Raw genomic sequence first — 12462 nt, forward strand, 5'->3', positions numbered from 1 at the left:
TTTTTCCTGATTATGACTAAGGTGGTCATTATAGAAAATTAATCCTTAAGCACCAAACAGGATAAGCATTCTTATTTTATCATTTATAGATAAATAACATATCTCACTATTGTCATTTTCATTTGTCTTTTTATTTAAAAACATTTAAAATTCAAATTAAACTAACTTTTAAACATATTCAATGTTTTATGGAATTTTTACCATTGCCAAATGTCAAAGGGTTTCTACATCATTTAAAAAATAAACTAATGTAATAGCCCTCTTGCTGGATGTTTGGTTAAATTTCATTATTATTTACAAAGCTGCTAGGAATATATTTAGAGCTAAAATTTGTGATTATGCATGATTATTTCATGATAAATTTCAGAAGTGAAACTATTAATACATGGGAAAAATGTGAAAATCTAAGTGTTTTGATACATGTTGCCAAATTGTTTTCTAGAAAGGAGGTACAGTTCAGTTCAGTCACTCAGTAGTGTCTGACTCTTTGTGACTCCATGAACTGCAGCACACCAGGCTTCCCTGTCCATCACCAACTCCCGGAGTTTACTCAAACTCATGTCCATTGAGTCGGTGATGCCATCCAACCATCTCATCCTCTGTCGTCCCCTTCTCCTCCAGCCTTAAATCTTGCCCAGCATCAGGGTCTTTTCAAATGACCCATTTCTTTGCATCAGGTGACTGAAGTACTGGAGTTTCACCTTTAGCATCAGTCCTTCCAATGAATATTCAGGACTGATCTCCTTTAGGATGGATTGGTTGACTCTCCTTGCAGTCCAAGGGACTCTCAAGAGTCTTCTCCAACACCACAATTCAAAAGCATCAATTCTTCAGCACTTAGCTTTCTTTATAGTCCAACTCTCACATCCATACATGACTACTGGAAAATCCATAGCTTTGACTAGACGGACCTTTGTTGGCCACGTAATGTCTCTGCTTTTTAATAAGCTGCCTAGGTTAGTCATAACTTTTCTTCTAATGAGCAAGCATCTTGTAATTTCATGGCAGCAGTCACCATCTGCAGTGATTTTGGAGCCCCCCAAAATAAAGCCTGTCACTATTTCCACTGTTTTCCCATCTATTCACCATGAAGTGATGGGACCGAATGCCATGATCTTAGTTTTCTGAGTGTTGAGTTTTAAGCCAACATAACTAGAAACGTTAGTCATTGTAAATTTTGTATTTTCAAAAGGATTTCAAAAATTCTAATGAATTTTATCAAATGTTTTTCAGGATCTCTTAAAATGACCTTTTAAATGAATTGCACTAGCAAAACTTTTAATGATAATTTTGTTAAATATATCTTATTGGATTTCATCAGGATTTTAAAATGTATTATTTATATTTTTGTGGTATATTTTTCAGATTGTGTTATAAGAACTAGTTTTGTGTTACTATTACTCTGCTCTTTGAAAACTTCCAGTGTTTCTTTGTTTTCTGGAGACTAAAACCAGGACTTCAAGATTAATATCTTTTAAAATCCCAATTTATTGACCAATTATGTCTGTAGCTCTCAAGCATACAGCTTTATTTCTTATAACTGATCTCACTTTCCTTCTCTTTTTTATCCATTTACCAATACTTTAAATGGCAATAACGTGATCCTCTTTCATATGGCAGTATATCATCATCCTTTCTAATTGGTTTCCTATGTCATCTCTTAAATGATATATGTATGTGTGTAATGTGTATAAATTTGCCTGCAAGGTAGTTAATAAACAATATATTAGCATGTCTAGAACACCCCAACTAATCTAAACAGAAGGGTTCCTGTTCTCTGTGTAAAGTGGTGTCATGGGCATGAAGATGTGCCACCCAGATTCCCCTTCAAGGAAGGACCTGTTGCCCCAGCTGCTAAAAGCGTTGTTAGTGGACATCCTTCAGCTGTCAGCTCCTTCGGGGATTCCTCTCACAGACAGATCCTCCTCTCCCAAGGAAACGATCATCTAGGAGTCACTCATTCACACTACCGCCCAGGACTCACACTCACAAGTTGGAAACGGAAAGACCTGACTGTTTCAACCCAGTTCAGAACAACTGCTATGGATCCTTTCAGTTTTAGAGCTCTGTTCAGGGTCAGGGCTGATGGACTCGCCTCATAACTGACTTTTCCATCTTCCGTCTCCTCTTGCCTTCCGTAGATAATCAATCCCCATAAACATTCTGAACACTAAATTGGTTTTCCACCTCACAGTCTGTTTCCCAGAAAAATCAAACTGCAATAAGTAGTTGGTATGTATTTCTGTTATAGCTCTTATGTCTTTGTGTTTTGTATATGTAGCTGACTCCCTTCTTACCCCCAGACTAACTTGAGGGCAAGGAATATTTTTGTATTCTCAGTATCTTATATAGCAACAGCATTCTCTGTCTCAGTAAGACACATACACACACACACACACACACACACATACTTAGTAGAGTTACAAAGTCTAAAAATTCTTAAATTTAGAATTTTAAAGATTTTATTTTAAATTTTTTCCAGCTTTCAGATGAAATGGAGACAAAGAAGGATATAGAGGTATTTAAAATTTCTGTTTTATGAGATTATATATCAAAAATATTATGTGGAACTAAAAGAATGTTTAACGTAATATAGCAATAAATATAGATAATGGCCCCAGAAGAGAGAGTTGGAAAAAATACAGAAGCTATCTTTTTCTGACTCATCAATTTCTTTATTTGTAGCCTGTCTAAAATTTGTTGTAATTTAAGTTAAAATTAGTTCTGAAATAATTGCTTTTACTTTAAAATTTTTGACATATGAATATGCCAGGGCTCTTAATATCATCAGTTTAGTTCAGTTCAGTTCAGTCACTCAGTCGTGTCCGACTCTTTGCGACCCCATGAATCGCAGCACGCCAGGCCTCCCTGTCCATCACCAACTCCCGGAGTTCACCCAGACTCACGTCCATCGAGTCAGTGATGCCATCCAGCCATCTCATCCTCTGTCGTCCCCTTCTCCTCCTGTCCCCAATCCCTCCCAGCATTAGAGTCTTTTCCAATGAGTCAACTCTTCGCATGAGGTGGCCAAAGTACTGGAGTTTCAGCTTTAGCATCATTCCTTTCAAAGAAATCCCAGGGCTGATCTCCTTCAGAATGGACTATTGGATATTTGAAGATTTTTCTTAGGTGGGATAAAATATATTTACTTATTTTTAGTAAAAGTTTGTAATATAATTGCTGGTGAATGCTAGTAGAATTTTTACCTGTCTTCTGTAGTTATATGAAAAGTATTAAGTAATTCCTGTTCTGTGATTTTTCTTCTTTCTAGGGTTGTGACTTCCCAGGATTTAGAACAAATGAGCTTACTCAGCTACCTAGACATCTGAATGCGGAACGAATTTATCTTTTTATTTTAAAGGCCCATAACTTTGATGTATGTAAATATTATTTTATTTCTATTATATGATACATTTGGAGGATATGATTTCATGAATTAGGCCTTTATTTAAAGCTATGACAGATTAGGTATTAAGCAAGATTCAATTCTTTCTGGCATTAAGTCTAGCAGGAAAGACCAGTGATATTTTTAACACCTTGATAACCAAAAGAGAATATATTTGATTCTGTGTTACTGCCTCAGGAGTCTGAGGTTGCTAGTGTGCATTGATTTGGCACATGACTATAACAGGTGTTTCCCCCTCTCCCCGCTCTATCAGCTCAGGATATGTTAGCCTGCTCATTTTGATGTCAGGATAATTTAGGAGAACCCTTCCCCACAGCCCCACCTTTTGAACCTTCAAGTTTCTGAGGAATTTTTAAGAAATATCTCTACAGAAATATCAATAGCCAGTTTATTGAAAAACTGCACACAGGAAGGTAAATAGATCATTGGCCATTGAATGCCAGGTATAGGATGAGGTTTGAGTGGTTTTTGGTATTGATTTCCCTCTCATTTAAATATTAAGTGATCAACTAAAAAGGTTTCTGTTTACTGGGGACTTGGACAACACTCCTTGTACCTCCAGGCAGACTCTGAGATGGACTTGGCTCTTAGGAGACCCTCTGCTGGGAGCTTCCCAGGCAGTGCTTGTGGTAAAGAACCCACCTGCAAATGCAGGAGAGGTAAGAGACTTGGGGTTCAATTCCTGGGTTGCGAAGATCCCCTAAAGGTGGGCATGGCAACCTACTCCAGTATTTTTGCCTGGAGAATCCTATGGATAGAGGAGCCTGGCCAGCTACAGTCCATGGGGTCACAAAGAGTTGGACATAACTGAAGCAACTTACCATGCCTGCACACAGACCCTCTTCCTGTCCTTCACCACTAACCTTCCTGTGGCTCTTTATTTCTCAACACAAAATCAATCTTCTCTCCTACTATAGTCCCCTATAGATGATCAGAAGGGGCACAGTCAACCATTAAACTTGGATAAATCAGTGTCAGCCATTATTCTCTGCCCATTCCTCACTCTTCAAGATGAGAGTGTATCATTTTAGTGTTTCATCCTCAAGAAAAAATATTCCAAGAAATAATCTGATTAACCTGATTTGGGCCTCCTGTTTGCCCCTCCATTAGGGAACCACAGAACTCCATTGAAAACTCCACCTAAAATGATTCAGTAATTACACCTTTTCTTATTTTCTATACTAATACAGATGCTTCTCAATTCTTTTTTATACTTTATGGGATATTGATGAGAGGGAAGGCTTAGTTTGCCCTCCTGATACAATCACCTGATTTCATTTTTTAAGAGAAAAACTATAGGTGGTCTGATTATGCGTGGATCATGAGCATGTTTGTTACATTGTCTGACTATTTTCCAAAGTTTCCTCAGGGAAAAGGTTTTATTATAAAGAAATTAGTATAAATTATTGTTAAAATAATCTTAGGAATGTTCTAGACATTCTATAATCTTTAATTTTAGCATTTTGTATTCTAAAATGAGACTATATTTTAACCATGGATGCATGTACATCTAACAGATCACAAGTCGGTCACATAAACAAGACATAGAAGTACAGCTGTGAGGAGTATTTTGTATACTTGGAGGATGCCAGCATTTTTGAAAGAAGTGGGAAAGGGAGGAGTGTACGCAGATAGGGGGTTGGGGTAAGAAGTACACAGGATATGACAAGCAGCTAGGTTTAGGATATTTTGAGTTTATGTACCAACAGTGTGTCCCTGGTGGTAAAGAATCCACCTGCCAATGCAGGAGATGCAGGTACGATCCCTGATTGGGAAGATCCCTGGAGTAGGAAGTGGCAATCCACTCCAGTATTCTTGCCTGGAGAATGCCAAGGACAGAGAAGCCTGGCAGGCTACAGTCCATGGGGTCACAGAGAGCTGGACATGACTTAGCAATTATCAATAACAACAAACAATGGTATATCTAAACATAGATAACCAGTGTTCTATTTGTTAATACACCTACCTGATTTGAAAAAAGAATTATAATGGGCCTGTTGTCATTGTTCAATTGCTGTGACCTCAACTCTTTGCAGCCCTATGGACTGCAGCACGCCAAGCTTCCCTGTCCTGCACCGTCTCCCGGAGTTTGCTCAAATTCATGTCCTTCGAGTTGATGATGCTACCTAACCATCTCATCCTCTGACACTCCGTTCTCCTTTTGCCTTCAATCTTTGCCAACATAAGTCTTTTCCAGTGAATTGGCTCTTTGCATGAGGTGGCCAAAGTGTTCAGCAACAGTCCCTCTAATGAACATTCAGAGTTGATTTCCTTTAGGATTAACTAGTTTGATCTCCTTGTTGTCCAAAGGACCCTCAAGAATATTTTCCATCTCCACAATTTGAAAGCATCAGTTCTTTAGCGCTCAGCCTTCTTTATAGTCCAGATCTCACATCTGTATGTGACTACTGGCAAAACCATAGCTTTGACTATATATGGACCTTTGTAAGCAAAGTTATGTCTTTGCTTTTTAATACTCTAATGTTTGTCATAGCTTTTCTTCCAAAGAGCAAGTGTCTTTTAATTTCATGGCTGCAGTCACTGTCTGAAGTGATTTTTGGACCCCAAGAAAATCTGTCACTGCTTCTACTTTTCCCCCTTTTATTTGTCATGAAGTGATGGGACTGGATCCCATGATCTTATTTTTTTGAATGTTGACTTTTAAACCAGCTTTTCCACTCTCCTCTTTCACCCCATCAAGAGGTTCTTTAGTTCCTCTTTACTTTCTGCCATTAGGGCGGTACCATCTGTGTATCTGAGGTTCTTGATATATCTCCTGGCAGTCTTGATTCCAGCTTGTGATTCATCCAGCCTGGCATTTTGCAAGATATACCTGCATATAAGTTAAATAGGGTGACAATATACAGCCTTGTACTCCTTTCCCAAGTTTGAACCAGTGAGTTGTTCCATATGCGGGTCTAGCTGTTGCTTCTTGAGTTGCATACAGGTTTTTCAGGAGACAGGTAAGATGGTCTGGTATTCCCCTCTTTAAGAATTTTCCACAGTTTTTTTTTTTTAATTTTATTTTATTTTTTAACTTTACAATATTGTATTGGTTTTGCCATATATCGAAATGAATCCGCCACAGGTATACATGTGTTCCCCATCCAGAACCCTCCTCCTTCCTCTCTCCCCATACCATCCCTCTGGGTCGTCCCAGTGCACCAGCCCAAGCATCCAGTATCATGCATCGAACCTGGACTGGAGACTCGTTTCATACATGATATTATACATATTTCAATGCCATTCTCCCAAATCATCCCACCCTCTCCCTCTCCCGCAGAGTCCAAAAGACTGTTCTATGCATCAGTGTCTCTTTTGCTGTCTCGTATACAGGGTTATTGTTACCATCTTTCTAAATTCCATATATATGCATTAGTATACTGTATTGGTGTTTTTCTTTCTGGCTTACTTCACTCTGTATAATAGGCTCCAGTTCCACACAGTCAAAGGTTCTGAGAGAACACGGTCTCCTGGAGGAGGTAATGAGAAACCCCACCAGTATTCTTGCTGTGAGAACTCTATGAACAGTATGAGAAGGCAGTTGGCCTGCTACACATGTGCAATGCAATGGCATTCAAATAGATGATGAAATTAAAGTGAAAAAAAAATAGGTGTAGGAAAATCAGAAGGAATGTTATTTCATGGAAATGCTTATTGTAACTTCCCAAGAGTGAACTTTATGAATCTAAAGCTTGGAAAGAGAGTGTTAAAGGGTTACTGTTACATGCTTGAAGGCAAGGCAATCCATGAAATTGACTGGATTCACGTTACCCTATCCAAATAACATTCTTGCACATACAGTCGTAGATTAAGTTTCTTGATAAAGTGTAAATTATACCCTGTACCATCCAGAACAGAACCTTGACTACAGATGATGCTCAGTAAATATTTTATTGAATTGGGTGAAAAGAGGCCTATATTATGAGAAAGCTGAGCCACAAACATACAGATATACACAAAATGTCTTAGAGGACATTAGAAGTAGTTTTATCCAACCTATTAAAAGAATCAGTAATAGGAGAAAAAGTTCCAAGTCAAATAATGTATAGGCTTCAAGGTATGTTTACATTTATATGAATCAAAGTGTCACAAAAGGTAAAGGTTAATGGAAGAAAGTACCATTTAACTTTTTAAGCTGGGTTTGGAATTTTTTGGCTGATTTCTAGTTTTTGTTGTTTTGACTAAATACTGATAATAATTTAAAGAATTTGGAATTTTGCTGAAAGTTAGTGTCACTAAGCACAACCAAAGCTTAGAACAGAAGCAATCATGTAATTAGTTTACACTAAAAAGCATGCTTGCTTGAAATTTAGAAAGTATTTCAACAAAAATTCAGATTTTTCTCTTGTATTTTAACTTTCTACTTTTTTCTTTATGTTTTTTGTAATTAAGGAGTACTAAATAAGTTGAAGCTCTTACCAATGTATTCTATAAAGTGGCCTCTGAAAAAGAAGTGCCCCCTGAAAAAGAAGTGCCCCTACAGAATGCATGATAAAAAAAAAATCTCCTTGGTATAAAAGTTTGCAGGTTTCCCTGCTGACTCAGGGGTAAAGAAAGCTCCTACCAGTACAGGAGATGGAGGTTCAATCCCTTGATGAGGACGATCCCCTGGAGAAGGACATGGCAACCCACTCCAGTCTTCTCGCCTGGGAAATCCCATGGACAGAGGAGCCTGGCCAGCTACAGTCTGTTGGGCCACAGAGTCGGACAGGACTGAACTGACTGAGCACACATAAAAGTTTGTACAATATCCTTTTTGTAGACTTGTACTTGAGGAAGAGAAGTTCCTACCTATGGATTTCATTGAAATAAATCTTGAACTGTACTAAATCTGCCATTTAAAAACTTTTAGTGAATAAGATAAAATGATCCACTGAATGTACTTTTTTAAACCAAGATTTAGTCTCTAGTAGTCATGGTAAATTAACTTCATGTGCCCGTTTTGATGAATTGCTAAGAAAGAATACTATGTTTAGTTAGGCTCTAGACTTATGATGGGGCCCAATGGGTTAGAATCCCATGATTGTTGATATCTGTCTTTATCATCGGAGAAGGCAGTGGCACCCCACTCCAGTACTTTTGCCTAGAAAACCCCATGGATGGAGGAGCCTGGTAGGCTGCAGTCCATGGGGTCGCTAGGAGTCGGACACGACTGAGCGACTTCACTTTCACTTTTCACTTCCATGCAATGGAGAAGGAAATGGCAACCCACTCCAGTGTTCTTGCCTGGAGAATCCCAGGGACAGAGGAGCCTAGTGGGCTGCCGTCTATGGGGTCGCACAGAGCCGGACATGACTAAAGTGCAGCAGCAGCAATCTTTATCATAAAAGGGAAACTGTAGCATGTGTCCTGGATTTTTGCTAGTCTTGGTCTAGCCTACACTGCCATTTCAATGACTGCTAACCAAATGTGATTACTGAGCATATGAAATATGCCTGTTGTATTTTTTTATTGAAAAATAGTTTAACAGTGTTGTGTTGGTTTCTGGGGTACAGCAACATGATTCAGTTATACTATATATATTATATATATACACTTTTTAAGGTTTTTTTCCATTATAGGTTATTACAAGGTATTTCCACTATAGGTTATTATAAGGTAGTGAATATAGTTTCGTATGTTATACAGTGGGACCTTCTTACTTATCTATTTTATATATAGTAGTGTGTATCTGTTAATCCCAAACTTAAGATTTATCCCTCCCCACTACTTTCCCTTTTGATAACCTTAAGTTTATTTTCTATGCCTGTGATTAGCTGAATTTCAAAATTTATGTACTTTAATTATATATAAATTTAAAATTACTTGATTCAATTACTGAAAAAATTTAGAGTTAAAAAATAATAACCATATATTTTATAAAATCTAATTATAATCTAGTATTTTTGAAGAAAATACAGTGTTCAAAATTGAGATGTGCTGTAAATATAAAATATATACTATATTTCAAGGACCTAGTACCCAAAGGAATGTAAAATATTTCATTAATAATTTTATAAAATTTATTATAATACTAATATTTTAAATATATTTGGTTAAATGTCACTAAAACTTCACATTTGTACTTTGTTAAAATGTCTACTAGAAAGCTTAATATATAGATGACTCACATTAAATTTCTATTGAGCAGTGGTAGTCTATAACTATTAAATACATACTCTTTATAAAGCCTATTTATATTAATGTGTCTTATAATACATATTAATTTGATCATATATATCTTTTTTCCATAGGGAAAAGTTTTTAAAATCTGGAGGACTCATTTTCTCTCAGAAGCTTCTCTTGCTCTTTTGCATGATTGCTTTTGGTGGTGGTTTCTCCATAAATTTAAGGTAAAATGTTTTTTTTAAACTTCTTTTTAAAAAGTTTGCAGCATAATTTTTCATTAATGGTAACACTGGTGTTTTTTTAATGTTCTTCTGATCCTATCACAAAGCTTGTTTTTTTAGTATTCTGCATATATTAGAAGTCATGTTTGAAATCTAGAGTTCTTTTAGAGGAGTTAAAACCTTAATGTGGATTTCAAAGATCCAGAGTCTGTATTAGTCAGAAAAAGAGTAGTTAAACACTGTAGTAAATAATAAAGTTGTAGCTTTACTCAGTAGTATAATGCACTGATGAACACTAAAGAGAAAATCCACTGCAAATCAGTGACATTGAAAGAGGTTTCACTTAGAAAACACAATATATCAGATGCAGAGAGGGTCCTCTCTTGATTCAGAAAGATGAAAACTCTGCTTAGGATTAAAAAGAGAAAGACATGGGTATCTGGGAAGCAGTGAAAGAATGGAAATAAGCAGTATGCGAGTCTTACATCAGAGAATACATGAGCCTGGAGAAAGTGGTGAATACCAATGGCTGCTCTGTGGCCTCTGGATCTAGAAGAATGAAAAGCAGAGTAATGCTGGGGACCACAGCCCAAGCATTAGGAAGGTGTGCTGCCCCATCGGGAAAGTCTGATATTAGGCTCAGTTCTTCACCTCCCCAGCTCAAATTGCCCAAGGAAAACTGCTTATGGATTCTTTCATACAACGAAGGAATGAGTTCTATTGATTTTTCATAAAACTATTTGAATAGAGCATTATGTTCCTTGTGGCTCAACTGTTAAAGAAGAATCCACCAGCAATGCAGGAGACCTGGTTCGAACCCTGGGATGAGAAGATGCCCTGGAGAAGGGAAAGGCTACCCACTCCAATATGCTGGCCTAGAGAATTCCATGGACCGTATAGTCCATGAAATCACAAAGAGTCGGACAACCGCTGAGAGACTTTCACTTCATCATCACTTCACATGTGTTAGAATAATTAATGTAATTCAAGGTAAGAGTATCTGTCCTGTATTTCTGATATCGTTAGGAGTTGAATGAGAAATAGGAAGTGGTGTATCAGTTCTACAAAGGTAATTATGTAGGGAAACATAAAATGAGACTTTCATTACCTTAAATTTCTTTTTCCAGATCTGGATTCCAAATTTATATTTTTCCATGATAACAGAGAGAAAGCATTACTTTCCCACTTAAATCTGTTAGGATTATATATATGACAAGTTTTTGAAGGAAACATAATCTAGCAATGTTTCTAGTAACTGCTTTGTCAAGCTACATTATTTGGAACAAACAGATCTGACACAAAAGTGTTAACAACCCACTACATTTATGGGGGTATCTGTGGAATAACAAGGAATTAGAAGTCATTTTGTCTTTAAGCAAACTATTCTCTGTAACTGCTGGCTTCCTGAAATTATAGTAATTATTTAAAAATCTTACAATTTAATAACATTTCCAATATCATTAAGGTCTTTGATGTGTTTTGAGGAACATTATATGATTGATCTGAGTGAGTGTTCTGCTACTGTTCCAAGGGAACTGAAAGGGTATCCAAATCATATTGAAGCAACATTTCCATGATTTAACCAGAACAGCGCCTGTTTCATCTGTTCTGTTGATTACATTTCACCTATGATTTTATTTCTAAGAGGGTTCTTTTGTTAAATATATGAAGCCAGTGAGCTAGATTAATAGCATGGCCTCTTGGGTTCCTAAATACATCAAATAAATGTGGTGAGTGCTCATACATTTTTACCAGCATTGTGTGGGAATATTTGTACTGTTAGGTAAGCTCATATTTCAAGCTGTGCTACATTTTCAGGTGAATACAAAACACATACATTCTGTCTATTTTTAGGTCCACCTTATAGGTGTGCTGTGGTTCATGGGGTCGCAAAGAGTCAGACACAACTGAGCAACTGAACTGAACTGATAAATGATAAATAGTACTGACTTTATAACTAGAATAACCTCCCCCCGAGCCACTAGTACAGTTTAATTACCAACAGCACAATATGAAATAATATATAATCATACTCCAGAATATAGCATGATTCAGTATGCTGACTCTGAAACTTATTTCAGTAATTGTTAGGTGACCAATATAAAAGCAAATTTCTTTTATTACCCGTGACTTAGTGGTAAATTGATCTGGTAGAAAAAGTGCTAGGCTTGAATCCAGGAAACAGTGATAGACTTTATTTTGGGGGGCTCCAAAATCACTGCAGGTGGTGACTGCAGCCATGAAAAAAGATGCTTATTCCTTGGAAGAAAAGTTATGCCCAACCTAGACAGCATATTAAAAAGCAGACACTACTTTGCCAACAAAGGTCCATCTAGTCAAAGCTATGGTTTTTCCAGTAGTCATGTATGGATGTGAGAGTTGGATGGACTATAAAGAAAGCTGAGCACCAAAGAATTGATGTTTTTGAACTGTGGTGTTGGAGAAGACTCTTGAGAGTCCCTTGGACTGCAAGGAGATCCAACCAGTCAATCCTAAAGGAAATCAGTCCTGAATATTCATTGGAAGGACTGATACTGCAGCTGAAACTCCAGTACTTTAGCCACCTGATGCAAAGAACTGACTCATTTGAAAAGCCCCTGATGCTGGGAATGATTTAAGGCGGGAAGAGAAGGGGACAACAGAGGATAAGATGGTTGGATGGCATCACCAACTCAATGGACTTGAGTTTGAGTAAACTCCGGGAATTGGTGATGCACAGGAAAG

The 12462-nt window shown here is 37.2% G+C and overlaps 1 protein-coding gene across 4 annotated transcripts in view; it reads left to right on the plus strand.

Moving 5' to 3' along the window:
- Nucleotides 1-12462, plus strand: part of FAM227B (family with sequence similarity 227 member B) — a 212893-nt gene that overhangs the window by 18549 nt on the left and 181882 nt on the right. For 3 of the 4 annotated variants that reach the window (XM_061428810.1, XM_061428808.1, XM_061428809.1), the window contains exons 6-8: nt 2483-2518; nt 3272-3376; nt 9643-9741. In XM_061428810.1, the coding sequence (XP_061284794.1) occupies nt 2483-2518; nt 3272-3376; nt 9643-9741 (240 nt within the window). The remainder of the gene's footprint in view (nt 1-2482; nt 2519-3271; nt 3377-9642; nt 9742-12462) is intronic. The other variant, XM_061428811.1, reaches the window with a different exon arrangement.

The sequence above is a fragment of the Bos javanicus genome, chromosome 10, assembly GCF_032452875.1.
Source record: "Bos javanicus breed banteng chromosome 10, ARS-OSU_banteng_1.0, whole genome shotgun sequence".
NCBI classification, from domain to species: Eukaryota; Metazoa; Chordata; class Mammalia; order Artiodactyla; family Bovidae; genus Bos; species Bos javanicus.